The sequence below is a fragment of the Patagioenas fasciata genome, chromosome 1 (assembly GCF_037038585.1).
Source record: "Patagioenas fasciata isolate bPatFas1 chromosome 1, bPatFas1.hap1, whole genome shotgun sequence".
Classification (NCBI taxonomy): domain Eukaryota; kingdom Metazoa; phylum Chordata; class Aves; order Columbiformes; family Columbidae; genus Patagioenas; species Patagioenas fasciata.
Window position 1 is genome coordinate 214,196,912 of NC_092520.1, and position 17,868 is coordinate 214,214,779.

Consider the following 17,868-nt stretch of genomic DNA (forward strand, 5'->3'; position numbering starts at 1 on the left):
AGCCGCCCGCCGCTCGTTTTTCTTACCCAAAGGATTCACCTCCAACCCAATAAAGCTGCTGGAACCCATCGCTGCGCTTCTCTGCTCCTTCTTGGGGACCCCGGTTTGTGGGGACCGCGTGACGATGGCGCTGGGCTGGGCTGTGGACGCTCCAGCTGAAAATGGGAGAATTCAACCCAAAAGCCCCTGTGTGGGAGCCTGGTGGGGGGGGATGTTCACCCTGTGATTTCCACTCAACCCCCAGGTTAAATCCCCAAATCATCCTGGAGCTGGTGGGGGGGTGGGAACCCAACCCCAAAACACCCCCCCTCCCAGGGTAGGGTGGGGTGGCAGGATACACCAAAACCCCAAAAAACACCCCAAAAACAGGAGAGGTGGACACAGGGGTAGACACATTTGTAACAATTTATTGAATGAGGCAATAATAGACACTGGGAAAACAAGGGGGGGGTCCATGCTCTGCTACTTGCCTGGTCTTTGTCTTCTTTTTGGGGGGGTGGGAGGGTTTTGGGGGGGGGGGGGAACCTCCAGGACTAAAAGAACATCATTTCATCGCCAAAACAACCCGAAACCACTGACTTGAAAAAGCCACCGACATCTTCACGACGACAATAAAAAAATAATCGTTAAAAAAAGGAAACGATAAGAAGAAAACGGGAGAACCAGGACTGGTTTTCTCTATGGAAAGATCGCCCTCCCCTCGCTAAAGTACAGAAGAAATGTATACAAAGAACGTCGGATTTTTCTTCTCTTTTTCGCGTATAAAACAAGTAAATACAAGAATCCGAAAAACTTCCTCGCAAGCGGAGCAAAGACGTGGAGAACTTCGTTAATGGCCACTTGGAAATAATAATTAAAAACAAAACAAAAGAAACAAAAATGAACAATTAAATACCATGCAGAACTGCACGCGCGGCGGGGCTGAGGCTGCGGGGGTTTGGCCCCATGGGAAAGTCCAGTAACATTTGCCCCCCCCCCCCCCCCCCCGCCTCCTCCAGGGGGTTTTTAACCCTCTTGGAAAGGATTTGGGGTGATGGGGATGAAAAGGCCCCAGAGTTGTGCTGGGGGATGCAGGTTTGGGGGTCCCCCCCTCTCGCCCCGTTACCTTCAAGCAATGCTTGTCTTGCAAAACGGGACTTTTTGGGGAGGATGGGGGGGTCCTGGGGGACAGGCTCTTTGGCAAGGGGAGGTGAGGGGGACACACAGCCAGAGCCCCTCGAGAAGCGTAGCCACTCGGGTCTAGATCCACAAAAATGGGAAATAATAATAATAATAACAATAACAATAATAATAAAGAAACCAAACCCCAGGTGTAAAACGGCAGAGAGCAGAGAGCAGGTGTCCAGTGTGCACACGGGGGCCGGGCCGCTCGGGGACGCAGCGCACCCAGCGGGGGCAGCGTCGCACGCGTCCCCCCTGCAGTCACACACGCATTCTTATTTCTTTTTCCCAGGAGAGGAGCCTTTTGCAAACTTTTAACTTTTGGGGTTTTTTCGGTCGTTTTGCGGTGGGTTTTTTATATATATATTTTTAAAGTGGGTTTTTTAATATAAAAGTCCACGTTTAAAATCTTCAAAACCTAATTGGCCAAGCGCGGGCGGCCGTGCCGAAGGTGCCGGCGACGCTGCTGGAGCTGCCGAGGGTGTCCGTGCCCCCCACACCACGATGCCCCCCCCGGGCCTCATCCAGAAAACGGGGCTCATGGGGTCGCTTTTCATTTCGTTTTGCTTTGAAATCTCCTCAGGATGAAAGTCCCGTCGCAATTTGGCTTCTCACTCCTCCGAGAGCAGAGCGGCGCTAGGAAAACGCACTTCACACGCATCCTCTGCTTGTGTTAATTGTTTGGGTTTTTTTTTTTTCCTTTGTTAAAACAAAAAAAAAGTTAACAAAACCTTTGCTTCCAAAGCTGGGAGACTCGATGCCACCTGATTGCATCTCTGGAGAGGCGTAAAAAAATCATTCGCGTAGGAGACGAGGGAAAGAAATCACCATGATCTTGGCTCTGGGCATGGTCACTGTTCCAAGGTCACCACTTCCACTGCCTGCCCGTCCATGGTGACAGCACTGTCCGCTATCCGCGTGGTCACGGGTGCCATCGCCACCTGCACGGGGCCGTTGCCTTGGGCCAGGCTGGTCACCACCGTCTGGTACATGCTGACCGGGATCTGGACGAGACCTGCGGAGAGATGAGACAAAGATATAAGTAGAAGTGGGGTTGGGAGGGAGGAGGGTGAGACCGGCATGAGGGACAAGGCTGGGGTGGCCATGGGTTGTGGTGGGGTCAGCAGGGGCTCTGGGGTTGGGTTTGATGTGGGGAGATGATTCTTGGGATCGATCACGTCCAGCTCTGGGTCCTCAGCACAGGACACACATGGACCTGCTGGAGAGGGGCCAGAGGAGCCACAGGAATGATCCGAGGCTGGAACAGCTCTGCTGGGAGGACAGGCTGAGAGAGCTGGGGTGTTCAGCTGGAGAAGAGAAGCTCTGGGGAGACCTTAGTGTGGCCTTTCCAGACTTAAAGGAGCCCATAAGAAAGATGGGACAGACTTTTGAGCAGGGCCTGTTGAGACAGGATGAAGGGTGATGATTTAAACTAAAGAAGGGGGAATTCAGACTAGATATAAGGAAGAAAATGTTCATGATGAGGGTGGTGAGAGCCTGGCCCAGGTTCCCAGAGAGGTGGTGGCTGAACCATCCCTGGAGACATCCCAGGCCAGGCTGGACGGGGCTCTGAGCAACCTGAGCTGGTGAAGATGTCCCTGCCCATGGCAGGGGTGGCACTGGGGGACCTTTGAAGGTCCCTTCAACCCAAACCATCCTGTGACGTGTCCGTGCCAGTGTAATTATCTCTGGCTTGGTGGCCTCGCTGTGCCGGACTCACCCAGCGCGGTGCCACGTGGGAGGGGATGGGGTTGGGTTGGGTCACAGCGTGGTGGGCTCAGCCCATGTCACGGGGCTGTCCGGCCGCAGGGAGAGAGAATAAGGTTAAAGAGGAAAGAAAGAGTGAATTTTTGGAGGAGGGACCCGAAGCAGACGCTGGGATGGCACCGCAGGCCCCTGCCCGGCTGTTCTGCTGCAGGCAGCGATTGCTCCCACGTGTTTCTCCCACACCTGTGTCACCCCAGCAGCGCTCACCCACAGGTGAGGAACACACTCCAAAACACATTTTTCTTCTTGATTTGCCCAGAACTGGAAACCCTGGGGCTAAAGAAGCGATAGATTTGGCTTCTCCCCCCTGCGACTCCTCCATCCCCTGTCACTCTATCCACCACTCAAACACCTTCCCACCTTGGTGGCACATGAGGAGCCCGTGGCTGTGCAGACCAGGGACCACTCGTCCTGACCATGAGCCCTGGACCTGCCACCGGCCTCTCCCAAACACGAGTCACCTCCTCCAGCTCATCCTGCGTCCCCACGATGCACCGAGAGGGGTAAAGGGTGACCAGCGAGCCCTGGCCAAGCCACACTGGCCCAGGCACCGGCTATAGGCACACACTCATATACATATACATGATACATAACAGAGATAAAGGAAAGCAAATAGAGTTTCTCAACCCTTGCCCCATCTGGGATAGGTCCCGCAAAGTAAGAAACATCTTTCTCCCAAGGGCGGGCCGGCTACAGAAAGGGATCAGATGTCCCCAGGGTGCAGCTGGCAAAGCTTCGGGTACGTTTTTGGCCGCGGAGGAAAGCGCCGCTGTGCCAAAACACCGCGAGTCCTGGTAACGCCGACCAAGGTGACAACAAAACAGCGAGGCCCCTGAGGATATTGTGATGTGAATGATGAAAAGAGGTGGAAAACAAATAGCAAGGAGCACTGGTGCTGCTCAACAGAGCTGGGCAGGGGAAGGGGAATAGGAAATTGTGCAGGTTGGAAGGGCTGTTGGGCATTGAACAGGCTGCCCAGGGCAGTGCTGGAGTCACCATCCCTGGAGGGTGGAACAGACGAAGATGAGGTTCTCAGGACACGGGGTAGTGGTGGACTTGGTAGTATTGGGTTAATGGTGGGACTCAATGATCTGAAAGGTCTTTTCCAACCAAAATGACTCTATAAACGTCACCTTTCTACTCCGATATTATCTGCCTGTACGCTTGGCAAAGCGTGGTTTAGACAAGCCAGCCTGTAAACGCTACCTCGTACGTGACATTTCTGAAACGACCCACACCTTTGTTGGGGAGAACAACCAGCTTGTAGAGGTCAACAAACCCTTCCAGCCAGCAGCACAGGACGGGCAGCCCCCAAAACAGCACTCAAACCCTTTAAGACAGCGGGTGCCTGACCCGGGCTTTCCCAAAAAGGCAGGACAATCTCTTTAGATTCAGGTTTCTGTGGCAGAAAGCAGAGCTCTGCCCCGCCAAGGACACTCGTTTAATAACACGGGGCAGCAGCGCTTGGCTCGGTGTCCTCAGATAACTTACTGTACAGACAGGAAAGCTTAGGAGTTAATCGCGCTGACCAGGTGGGTGACCCCGGCGGAGCTTTGCAGCCCTTGGCCGTCCCTCCTCTCCGCATTTCACGGCACTTTATGGGGGCAGGAAAGTTTCGGGATGCGCCAGCCAAAGAGCTGCCCCGTGCCACAAGGGCTACGGCCACGTTTGTCCAGTTCAGAGCCCAAGCAAGGAGTTGCTTTCCTAGGGAGATGGTTCAACACTGCTCAACTACAAACGGTGCGGAGCCAGGAGAAGGTACAAAGCTCCCAGGGTGCTTTCTAACAGATGAGGGTTTTAGGCAACAAAATACTGAAATGAGAGCTCGCACTCAGCCCTCTTGAAGAAAATCTCCTGTCAGACGCTTCAAGCAAACGTAGCACGTCCCAGTTGAAGCAGGTGCTGGCACAGACCTGGAGATCCGGCCTGGGATGCACCTAAAATCCCCGCTCCAGACCAACAACACAACTAAGCCCTTTGGGTTGCTAACCTGAAGGAGACCACTGGAGCTCTCAAATGACCGTCTACTAACCATGGCCAACCCAAAGACCAGGGTCCCACCACCCTCATGGACCATAGAACACGTGTTAAAAGTCCAATCCCTCCGTGCTGTTCGAACACGCACGTTGGCCAGAGTAGAGCTGCTGCCAAAGATGGGTTCTATCAGAAGATGGTGAGATGTGATTACCCAACCATGGCCAATGACCATGGCCAAGCCGAAGACCAGAGTCCCACCACCCTCAAGGACCACAGAGCACGTGTTAAAAGCCCAATCCCTCTGTGCTGTTCAAACACACATGTTGGCCAGGGTAGAGCTGCTGCCAAAGACAGGTTCTATCAAAAGATGGTGAGATGTGATTACTCAGTCGTGGTCACCAACCATGGCCAAGCCAAAGATCAGAGTCCCACCACCCTCATGGACCACAGAGCACGTGTTAAAAGCACAATCCCTCCGTGCTGTTCAAACACACATGTTGGCCAGTGTAGAGCTGCTGCCAAAGACAGGTTCTATCAAAAGATGGTGAGATGTGATTACTCAGTCGTGGTCACCGACCATGGCCAAGCCAAAGACCAGAGTGCCCACTACCCTCATGGACCACAGAGCACACAGCGTTAAGAGCCCAACCCTCCATCCTGTTCAAAGTGCTGCCAAAGATGGGTGCTCTCAAAAGATGGTGAGATGTGAAGTCCCAGCTGTGGTCACTGATCACCACCAACCCAAAGACCAAAGTGGCCACCATCCTCACAGACCATGACGTTAAAACCCTGATCCCTCTGTGCTGTTAAAACGTGTGCTTTGGCCAGCGTAGTGCTGCTGCCGAACACAGGTGCTATCAAAAGATGGTGAGATGTGAAGGCTCAACTGCGGTCACTGCCCATGGCCAACACGAAGACCACAGTCCTCACTACCCTCATGGACCACAGAACATGTGGTGTTAAAAGCCCAATCCTTCCATCCTGTTCAAACACACATTGGCCAAGGTAGAGCTGCTGTCAAAGATGGGCGCTACCAAAAGACGGTGAGATGCAAAGACCCAACCGTGGTCACTGACCACTGCCAACCCAATGACCAGAGTCCCCACTACCCTCAAGAACTCGCAACATTAAGAGCCTAATCCCTCCATCCCGTTCAAACACACCCAGGGTAGAGCTGCTGCCAAAGATGGGTGCTATCAAAAGATGGTGAGACATGAGGACCCAACCATGGTCACTGCTCATGGCCAACACAAAGACCACAATCCCCACTACTCTCACGGACCACAGAACATGCAACATTAAAAGCCTGAACCCTCCGTGCTATCAAAACATGCGCACAGGCCAGGGTAGAGCCGCTGCCAAAGACGGGTGCTATCAAAAGATGGTGAGATGTGAAGACCCAAACGAGGATTTCTTAGGAAAGGTTGAGTTTGTGTCACCCAAGGTTTGGCCAAGAGCGGCCACATCTTGGAGCGCATGGATGGGCAGGGGAGTCTCTGTGAGAGACGGCGACACGCAGATCCCTTTCTGCATGGGATTAAAGTAAATCGCCTCAGCATCTGACGTAGGGGCCTTCCTGCCGGGGTGGTAACGAAGCAAAGGAGGAGAGGGCTGGAGAGGCTGCTGTGCGCTAAAGCGGAGATGATCGCCCTTGGGAGAGAGACGATTAAACCACTGAGATACCGTAATCAGGTCTGGGATTGGCCCTGCGCTGCATCTGCTCAGACCTGCACCCTGATTAGCCCTAATCTAGCTGGCATATGTTAATCTAAAGTAAGGATTTCAGACCCTTTCAATTGTATTAAAAACAGGAAATCCATTAGACCAAAAAAATAATAATAATAAAAAAAACACCGACAACTTTTTGAGTCTTTGAAAAAAGTACCTATCTGCAAAACTGTGCCGGAGTGCTCTGTGAGGAAGAGGGATGGGAAGAGGGATCACGTCGGATCCCATCAGATCCCACACGCTGCTCAGACCGGCTCCTGCCCGGGAAAGGACAACGGCAGAGGTGATGAACCGAGTGACACAGCCCGCGGCCACGGGCTCCCGGCAGGAGGGGAGATGCAGCCGGGCTGTGCGGTTGCTTCCCCTTTGTGAAACCACCCAAAAAGCCCCTCTGGAAGGAGCAGTGGGCAAGACACGAAGCCCAAGCACCTCTGTTCCCCCATGCATCACCCGTTCCTGATCACCAACCTCATCCACCTGCCAGCACCTCCTGTCCTCAGCAGGGACGAGGAGGCAGCTCCAGCTGCCCAGGCGCAAGGACAACATCTAGACAGGGATCTGGAGCCAGCACCGAGGTCTTGCCTCTCACTTACCTGCAACAAGCCAGGGAAAGAGGTTTTTTGGTGGACGATCAGCTGGTTTTGCTAGGAAGGAGGTTATGGCATGGCCAGCATCACCCGATGGCCATGGAGGAGAATAGGTCAGGACACAAGGGTGGCCAAGGGTGATGGAAAGCTGTGGCAGGCTTCTGGGGTTGAGGTGGCCACCATGAATCAAAGGATTAGAGTTGATTGACTTTGAGACGGCTGCGGCTGGACTCTAATGCTGGGTCAGACAATATTAACGGCTGTATTTTGACTGTGGGACTGCGGCAGGCCGTGGGAGATAACGAAACTCCTGCTGTTTCAGCAGAGAAGAGGCTACAGCTCACAGAAGAAGGGTAAGGGTTGAGCTCTACCTGTGACCAGAGAGTCAAAGGATTCAGAGGCCAAAAGTCACGCGATGGCTGACGGTAACATCTCACCTGGCATGGAGGGAAGGTCAGCAGTAGCATAATATCAACCATTTTGATCCTAAGTTGCTGGTGATTGCATTAAACCACTACCAAGGGTTTTGGGGGAGAAGGTGATGTGGGTGAGATGACTCACTGCCCTGGGACATCCAGGACAGGCAATGCTCAGGAGACCGGGGGTCATACAATGAGAGGAAACGGCCTCAAGTTGCACCAGAGGAGGCTGAGATTGGATCTGGTGAACAACTGCTTCCCCAAAGGGCTGTGGGGCATCGGAACAGGCTGCCCAGGGCAGTGCTGGAGTCACCATCCCTGGGGGGTTGGACAGACGGACATGAGGTTCTCAGGACATGAGGCAGTGCCAGGGGTGGGTTATGGTTGGACTCTGTGATCTTGAGGGTCTTTTCCAACCAAAATGATTCTATAGTGCCAAGTTTTTGCCCTGCTTTAGCACCTCTTCACCCTCGAGAGCCAAGCAAATGCAGCACGAGGAAAATATTACTACTGGAGTCTCCAACTGTTGGGCACATTCCCAGTCCTTCAGGATCTGGAACACTGTCCTACTCAGTAACACAAGACGGTCCTTTTTTTCCCCAGTATCATAGGCTGAGTCCATTCCTTTATTTCCTGTATGGTGTCTGGTAGTTGAAAGTGGTCCAGGCCATCTGCTAAGGTGCTCAAAGGACACAGAGGTGAGGTTCACGCCATTCTGGCTGCCGATTCATCCCATCGCTGCTGAAGACCCATTTGTCAGCATCTCACATGGGTCTGCACCTGATAAAGCTTATTTAGTGGATATCTCATTCCAGGTATGAAGCAACCATGGATGGAAGATGGGCCAGAATGCCAAAGCAGATCCTACCACCACAAAGGTCCCATCAGTGAAGAAGCTGTAACAGTCCAAGGCAACCTTGGATGAAGCTCTTTCTGAAGCTGGTCTGTAAGCATCAGGTTGTAATTTTTGGTTTTAAACTAAAAGAGAGGAGATTCAAGCCAGACACGAGGAAGTAATATTTTACAGTGAGGGTGATGAAGCATTGGCCCAGGTTGGCCAGAGAGGTGGTGGATGAACCATCTCTGGAGACATCCCAGGCCAGGCTGGACGGGGCTCTGAGCAACCTGAGCTGGTGAAGATGTCCGTGCTCATGGCAGGGGGGAACTCGGTGGGCTTTGAAGGTCCCTTCAACCCAAACTATTTGATGATTCTATGACCTGGCAGCAGATGGTATGAAGAACCTCGCTGCCATGTCTTGTGAATGTTTGGTGTGCTCTCATCACGGCGGCAATGTGAATTTACAGCTGGAGAGTCAGGTTCTGCAAGCCTTGAAACACATCCTGAGTAGAAAGGTCTTAGTTGATACCAAGACAGAAGTTGTCTCAACAACTTGTATGGGCATTCAATGTTCATTCTGAAAGCTTAATCCTCATGTTAAATGCCCAAAGACACACAGAACAGCTGGGAGAAGCTGAATGGTGTGTCATCTTGAGGAACCTCTCAGCTGCTAATCACTCACTGAGAGATGTCCTCTTCTCAGTTGAGATGGGCTCCTCCAGTGAATGTCTTGACACAACCCTATACACCATGGAAAAGCTGAATGGCAGGACCTTGCACGTAACGTTTTCTGCCTGGTGCTCAAGCAGAAACACAAGAGCAAAGTCCTGGAGGGTGAAGAGACAGGATCCAACCTTATTCTTGACCAGACAAGACAACAGCGGCCACCGTCCACATGCTGAACATCAACTCAAGAAAGGAAACAGCCTACTCTTCTTTCAATAAGTGCAAAATCCTCTTCTTTGGTAGCATCAGCTACAACAGAGAGCTGATCTCCTGCCAAAGCGAGCTCCTGTGGGAACAGCCTCTGGAAAGGAAGGGTTGTGAGCAGCAAGAGGCAAATGGAGAATCGTTATCATTTGGTTCTTGCATCAGGGAGCCAGGAGTCTCAGGTGATGCTCAGCCCCGCTCTGACGTACCGAACCAGCCCAGCCCCACAAGAGTGGGAAAGGGAGATGGTGCAAACCTTGAGAACCTTTGGGGAGGCTGGTGAAGGAGGAATTGAAGAAGGATGCTGTTTAGAGAGTGGAGTTTGTGGTTGTTGAAGCTGTGAAGCCACAAGAAATGTTGCTCTGAGTGCTGAGCGTGGAGGAGTGAGGGGCACAGGCCTGGAGTCACCAAGCAGCACAAAAATATTTGCTCTTGGCACTTATTTTATGGAGCAAAATAGAAAATACATCATGACTTCAGTGATCACCTTGGAGCCCTAACAGAGCACAGGGTATTGTCTGTTTTTTAGCTAGTTGACATAATCTTATCAAAACCAGGATCTCGAAGGAGAGGTGCATGTTCCCTCCCAAAAGGACTCCACATCCCGATCCAAATCATCAGAAGCCATGGTCAGCTGCAGCTCTTGGGGATCCACTGGCACCAGAAACGTACTCAGGACCAAGGAGAGAAAACAGATCTGATGCCAAAGTTGATCCATCTTGCTTTGCTCTCTTGGACACCAAAGAGGGGCCAAGTGTTGAAAGTTGTCTGGTTTATCATTTGCTTTGAACACCTGCAAGAGCTGCAGGGTCAAGAGACCACCATGAGCAGCCTTAAGCATCTCCAAGCCCCCTGCTAGAGCTCTGAAGACCATAAAGTCCTCACACCAACAATGGAAAAGGCTAAAAAGAGTAAAATTCTATGATTCTATGAATTTTTCCACTGGACTTTTCTTGGCCGTTGACCTCCACCTCATTCAGATGACTCTTCTCAGTCTTCCCAGCTACCACCAAGAGGAAACGAGAAGAAACTTCGCTTAGCATGACCCTACCGTAGCATTTTGCAGTAGATATTCTTGTGACTTCTTTTTCCTCATCTTTGGAGGCACAGGGCTGAGCAGTCCAACCGAAATTCCTGCGCTCAGGAATGCACCACAGGGCCCCAGCACACACGGGTCAGCAGATACCATCTCATCGCTGTGTTTCGTTCCGAGCCAAGGGCGGCTTTTGGAGACAACGACGGAAGAATTCTGGTAGGCAATTCAAAATAACCAGCATGTAGATTTTAACACTCAAAAATCAAGCAGGGAAACATATCGCTGGGGTTTCTGAACAACAGAATATTTGCCTTTGGTGGGCAGCATAATGAAAGGACACCGGGCGTGCTTTGATATCTAGGACAGCCTGTAAATACATCAAGACTGACGCAGATAAGTAGGGAATAACCTGATCGTCTTCTCCAGAGTGGGACAGAATAAGATACAAACTAGAAGCGCAGCATGGAAAACTGCACTAGATATTTGAGGGAGGACAACAAGCTAACCAGAAGGTTAGTGAAGCTCTGGAGCAAAGTTTCCATCACTGAAGGTGTTTTAGACCCAGGTAAGACTGATGCTGGGTACACCAGGGGCCGGTGTAAGCAGAATTCCTTTCAACCTGGTACATGAACAAGGTTTGGCAGGCTCCATTGTACATAAAGAAGCTTTGGTTGAGTCACCAACAAGCAAATCCGAGACAGCACTAGGATGTAGTGGACAAATCATTGGCACTAGAGGTTATTTCTTGGTTCGTAGTCAACCACGGGATACACCTTGTTCACCCAGCCATGTATAATTCATTTTAGCAACACGGCAAAACAAGAGGGACCTGTTATACTTCACTGCTACCGGTTTTAAAAAGGATAGTTATGCAACTCTCCAGCTCTGTGCGGCTGTTTGCAGTCCCATCTGTGTTCTGGCAACACGACCGGTATCGTTGCCTACAATAAAGACAGCACAGCCACCAGTACTTAAATAACTGCAGAGCAACTGTGTCTTTGAACTGAAACCTGGAGTAAAGACCATTCTGCTCCTCACCCAGACCGTGCTGGGGACTCCCTGGTGTTGGTGCTATCACATAAGAGCACCGCTCAGCATACACATCACGAACTCCCCAACAGATCTTTGTTAAACCCGCATTGCTTTGCATGGGAAACTGGCTTGCTAAGATTTTCAGAATTATCATCTTGACCACCTCCCTTTCGGGGACTGACTTTGAGAGGCCTTGAAGAGCGGGGAAAGACGAGCGATGGGCATGAGGATGTATTTTAGGAGAAACAACCCCATTCTCTGTAACAAGTTCATGTAACACCAGCTAAAACAAGTGCTCTCAAAGTCACGTTACCCTGAAAAATCCTCCGACCGTAGAGAAACATCCGCAAACTGAACATGTCCCTTAAGATACGAGGTGTTGACGTGACACCACGGACGGGATTTCACCCGAAGTCAACGGCAGAAATCAAGCATTTCAGGAATCCTACCACACTCAGTGGTGACAAAGGAAGCAGAAGACATCTCTTAACACAGGCACCTACTTTAAGATAAGAAAACTGTCTTTTGTAAGCATGTCTTTTCCCTTTTTCTCCCCCCAGCTACTGCTGGAGCATCATTGACTGACTCAAATTAGATGTCTCTCAGGAGAAGATGAGAATCAGAAGGCTTTTCACCATCAGAAATGGCTTACTGGCAAATCACAAGAAGCCCATGGAGTGATTTAAGCTCTGAGAACTTTCTAGGCACACAACAGTCATAGCTCTTCCCTACACATCCTCTACGCCACTCCTTTCAAAACACAACAACTGTTCCACCCAACAATAGCCCTTATTCTGCTTGCTGGCCGCAAGCACACCTCAAGATCATCCATCATCTGTCTTTTCAAGAGCCATTCTGGCCAAAACCACAACAAAGAGAAATGTAACAAGGCACCTGAAGTTCCGATAGCAAAGCTGAGTCACGGTCGCTCGCAGACGGAGAACTAAAGCCAGTGTTGCAATCTAGCAGGTTACATCCAAGTCTTGGCTTTTCCTTAGAACAGAAGATAAGCATGGGAGACAACACAAGATGCAACAAGATACAACAGCACGGGATGTGGTCAGGACAGCCCTGGAGCCACCACTTCCTTCCCTGCATCCAGCCCGTCTTCTTTCAGGGTTTGTTGTGATAGGACAAGGGGTGATGGTTTTAAACTAAAGGAGGGAGATTCAGGCTGGACATGAGGAAGAAATTGTTGGCCCTGAGGGTGGTGAGAGCCTGGCCCAGGCTGGCCAGAGAGGTGGTGGATGAACCATCCCTGGAGACATCCCAGGCCAGGCTGGACGGGGCTCTGAGCAACGTGAGCTGGTGAAGATGTCCCTGCTCATGGCAGGGGGGAACTGGGGGAGCTTTGAAAGTCCCTTCAACCCAAACCATTCTATGATTCTATGATCACGTCTCAGTCCCTCAGACTGTCCCTGAGTGTGACCTACCTGCTTAATATTGTCAGTGACTTGTTTGTTCCTCACCCTTGGCTCCTCTGGTTCTGTTTCAATGAGCTTTTCCTTCTCTGCTTGTTCAGAGCAACGGGACCTGCTGTCTCAGTCTTCACCCCAGAGAGCTGACCTAGAGGACACCGCTCTTCCTTGTCAAATGACTAACAAGATCTCTGAAGATTAAGCTTTGGGGGGTTCTGAGTTTTAGGGGTTGCATTTTTGGAAGTTCTTTCTAAGCTGCAGTACTTTGAGACAAGAACACTGGGGCTGGGATTCCTGATTTACAGGAATCTCTGTTGCTGGAGGGGACAACCCAGCCTATCAAGTGACAAACAAACAGCTGTGCCCATGGAATTATCTCCTCCGATGCCTCAGCATTTCCACGGAAAGAGCAAGAACCCAGTGAGCCAGCCTGATCCCAAGCCTCTTCCCTGGCACAGCAAAGACCCCTTGGCTTCAAGTAGTGGTGACAAACATCTCCTCCGATGACACTGAGGTGCTGGAGCGAGTGGAGAGAAAGGAATGGAGCTGGTGAGGGGCTGGAGCACAAGTGTGATGGGAGCGGCTGAGGGACCTGGGGGGTTCAGCTGGAGAACAGGAGCTGAGGGGAGACCTTCTGATCTCTGAACTGCCTGAAAGGAGCTTGGAGCCAGGGGGGTCGGGCTCTGCTCCCCAGGAACAAGCGCCAGGAGCAGAGGAAACGGCCTCAAGTTGCGCCAGGGGAGGTTGAGGTTGAATCTGGGAACAATTTCTCCCCCAAAGGGCTGTGGGGCATTGGAACAGGCTGCCCAGGGCAGTGCTGGAGTCACCATCCCTGAAGGGCTGGACAGACGGACATGAGGTTCTCAGGACATGGGGCAGTGGTGACTTGGCAGGGTTTGTTAACGGTTGGACTTGATGATCTTAAAGATCTTCTCCAACCGAAACAGTTTTGTGATTCTGTGACACTTCACAGCTGCCATGCACCTCTGTCACTGCCGCCCCTTCCTGACACACCAGAAGTCTTCCAGCTGCAATGAAGAAAATCTTGCAATTATTTTTAACATTGCAAAGTATTAATCTGAAAAGCCAGGTCTTCTGTTTCATCCTCCTTTGGATGTAGCTGAAAACTCCCATGAGAAGGGTGCTTGGGAAAGAAGGCAAAGCAGCAGCCTGGTCTCCTGACCATGCATTCACTTCACGCCTCCAGCCCTCGTGTCCTACATAAGGTCACCCGTCCCTCCCTCTCCACGGGGTGTTGAGGGTGAATTTAGAGCTCGGTAGCAGCACCTGGACATCAGCTGAGGGAGGATGAAGCTGTGTTTATTCCAGCTCAGTTCTTACCCAAACCTCACACAATATTGCTGGTTCCCCAGGGCACGTCACCCTAAAACCAAACCAGTTTGGCACATGGGAGGGGGGACAAACACGCAAGGAGTGTGTGTGTCTACCTGTGGAAAGAAAGCTTTTTTACCAGGCTCCACAGCCAAAAGCTTAGCGAATAACGCTCCTAAGCCTCCTTGATCGGCTGCCTTTGCTGCGGAGGGAAGGGCACACCTGATAAGATTAGCAGTCTATCACGGTCAATCATGTACATAGGAAACTAAGTTAAAAATAGAGAAAATGCAGCAAACCCTAATGTCTGCTCCAGTTAGGATTCGCTTTTCTTACCGTCTGTTTTCTGTTAATCAAAAAGACGGAGCAGAGAGGTGTTATCAGCACCAGGCTTCTCAGAAAGTGGAGGTAGGAAACACCTAAGAATAAATCAGTCTCCTCCTCTTATGAGAAATCAAGATATTAAACTAACGAGGGGACAGGTGGGCAATGCAGCACCTTAAAGTTTCCGGACCATCACCTAAGAGGGATCCCTGTTATACAACTTGCCTGCTGTGCTATGAACATCCACAGCGGCTCTTCCAGATGAAGAATTTGGTAACAAGACTGCTTCTTATCCTACCTTTATAAACACCCTTTGAGGTCCTGTGTTTTCTGTATGGTTTTCTTAAAGGCTACTGTGAGGATGAAGGCGGTTTTTATCTAAAACTGACAAAATCTTTTATTACTTGAATGACAAAAGTCCATTTAAAAATAGAAGTCATTTGAATTGAATTATAGTCAGTGATTTGCAAGGATGCTCAGAGATGTTCCTGTAGAAAGTTTGCCAAATAATTATTTACTTCATTAAAATATGCCATATTTCAGTGCTTTAAAAAATACATAGTATCTACCCTCCCGTGCTGCGTGACACACAGGACAGTTTACTTCTTTACTTGGCTTTCTGCTACAACATTTGGCTTATGGTTTCCTAAAGCTGAAAGTGTATTTGTGGGGTTTTCTCTCCTTGGCATTGCTGCTTTAACTCTGCATCACATCCGAGACCTTGAAAAAGCCAAACTTTACAAATCGCAATATCCCCACGACCCCATCCATCACCACGATAGCTTGAGTGGAGTGTTATTACAACACAGCCCCGTCCTGCTCCTCGCTAATTCTTTACTTAAATGACAATTAGGAGGGCGAGCTCGGCTTGCGGAGCGCTAACAGGATTGGGCTGTAAGATATTAGCGCACCCAGAGGCATGTGCGTCTCTAGAGGCTAAAACACCCATTCCAAGACGCCTCGATGTAAATATATATATGTGACATCAGATACGTTCCCCTTGGAAGTGTGAAAGGAGAAGGATAAAAAAGGACATGTAGATATAACCCCTTTAACCCCAAGAAACACCACATAGCCAGGAACCTAAAGGAACAAGTGGCAATACTGATAGCTCGATCCCGTTATTCCAAACTAGCACCGCACAAATCCACTCACCTGATGAACTCTCTGCCAGGCTCCACTTGCAACCTGAATAGTCTGCTGCTAGGAAGCCTGACAATAAAATGCAAGTGTAAAAGGCTGAACAAAGGCCAAATACCACAGTTGGGGAGGGGGGAATTAAGCGGGGTCATTAATGTATTCATAGGAAATACATTATTTGGCTTGCTAGGTGAGTTAAAAAATTCAGCGTCCACACACGAGAAGAAAATTCAGTGTCTAAATACGAGAAAATTCAGTGTTCGCATAGGAAGAGAAAATTCCATGTCCACATATGAAGAGAAAATTCAAAGTCCAAATATGAGGAACACCCTAATAGAAGGCAGAACAACTTCAATATTTCTACCTCTATATACAACATTATGTGCATAAATGGGAGGTAAAGTAAGTGGGAGGCGAGTGTAAGATACTTTGAGATATTTCTACTGTATTTTGCAAATATTGAGCTGAATGGTTGAATTGCACCAGAGGGGCCCGATGAGAAATGGCTGCACGTACACCTTGGAGAAGCTGAGGCCACCTCCAGCAAAACTCTTTACTATTCACTGAGTAACGAGGGATGAGAAATGAATGAGAAGCAGAAACGGCTGCCAAAGTGGCATTTCCACATATCCCCTGAGCACGAGGCCACAAAGCCCGTGAAATCCAGGCGCTCGGCCTCGTCGGGAGGAGCAAAATGCGTTTTTAAGGCTACGACAGACTCAGAACCTCAGTGAGTTTCCCGAGTTTACGCTGCGCGATGGATCGCATGCGAACACGGACATTAGCATACACTACAGGGCGTTTAGCACACGGAGATACAGAGCAGCTATTGTTCGGGCAGAAAGGTAATCCGTAACTAGATAGTCTCTGGCTTCATCTAAAAACCCATTTTCCCAGGATTTCCCTGACTCCTTCAGCAGGAGCCTCTCTCCTACAACAGAGCGCACATTCACGGCCAAGCAACAGCTCCAACACCACGGGTTCTGTCCCCCCATGTCCCCTCCCAGCCCCTGCGCCTCTCTGCTGGGGGAAATCCTGCTCTTAACCCAAGAGAGGTGACTTGAACCCCCAGCCAAGCAAGGTGCGTGGTTTTTGGAGGAGGATAACGCCTCGGGAAGGCGTTCAAAGCTTTACCTTGCAGGTACGGAAAGTTGCAGCTCTGGTGTCTCTGCTGGAGCTTTACCTTCCGCTAGTTCCCACACTGCTACGGGGAGGTAAGCACTCTTCTTTTTTCCTCGGGGGGAAACAAGAGCTAGACACACACCTTAAGAGTCCTTTTTTTCTCTTTTCAAAGCACACCCTTCAAATTTAGCTATAGGAGCATCCCTGCTACAAACCAGCACCAACCCGCATTAAGTGTTTTGGTGGTTCTATAGTACTAGGGACCGTTTGGCACAGATCCGTCCTCCTTTTTCCCCCGTGTAGGACCTGGCCCATCCTCAGCAAGGTAAGCAATAAATCACGGCAAATACACCACTCAGACGTGGAACGTATTGTGTAAAGAGCAAGTTTTTACAGTCCACATTCCTCCTTTTTCGGATACCATCATCTTCCACTGCCCGGCTGCCCGGCAACTCTCTCTCCTGAAAGTACTTATTTTTGGTATGCTACTGCCTCTGGCAGATTCCTCCCTTTGAAAGTCTGCACATCTGTCGATAAGAAAAAAAGACAACCAAAAAAGCTTGGACTCCGGCCTGGTGACTGAAGGCACAGAACGTCTGCGCACCAGGGCAGAGCCTGAGCCGCCCAGGCGGGTAGGAAACCTCTCTGAACGCCAAGAGAAGGCAACGATGGCTGCAGGGAGAGAAATGACCCCTTTCTTTGCAGTAAACAGGGGTCCTCCAGGTGTTCGGTCTCACCCCGGGTGCGCAGGGACCCACGAAGGGAAGAGTCGTGACACAGGGACCCGCGCGGACAAAACTGCAAGAAGCATCAAGTGCTTGTGCAACAGCTTGTCCTGGGGCACGACGGAACAGGTCGGAAACGGTTTGCCGAGAGCAAAAGGAGCGGCGGTGGCTGGAGAATCCCTTCTGCTTTGCGCCTGCTGTGGGTGATTGAGACCAGAGTCCTGCTCGCTGGCTGCTCTGGCTCGGACCGCAGCTCCATTGGGAGCAGAAGTGAGAAAGCGGCTCTCGGACAGCAGCGAACAAGCAGAAAACCTAAAACCCAGCCATCAGAG

The 17,868-nt window shown here is 50.6% G+C and overlaps 1 protein-coding gene across 3 annotated transcripts in view; it reads right to left on the reverse strand.

The window, feature by feature from the left end:
• Positions 1-386: 386 nt before the first annotated feature.
• NRF1 (nuclear respiratory factor 1) overlaps positions 387-17,868 on the reverse strand; it is a 73,420-nt gene continuing 55,938 nt past the window's right edge. For all 3 annotated transcript variants that reach the window (XM_071803563.1, XM_071803564.1, XM_065842278.2), the window contains one exon: positions 387-2,176. In XM_071803563.1, coding sequence (XP_071659664.1) covers positions 2,013-2,176 — 164 coding nt within the window. In that variant the 3' untranslated portion in view covers positions 387-2,012. The remainder of the gene's footprint in view (positions 2,177-17,868) is intronic.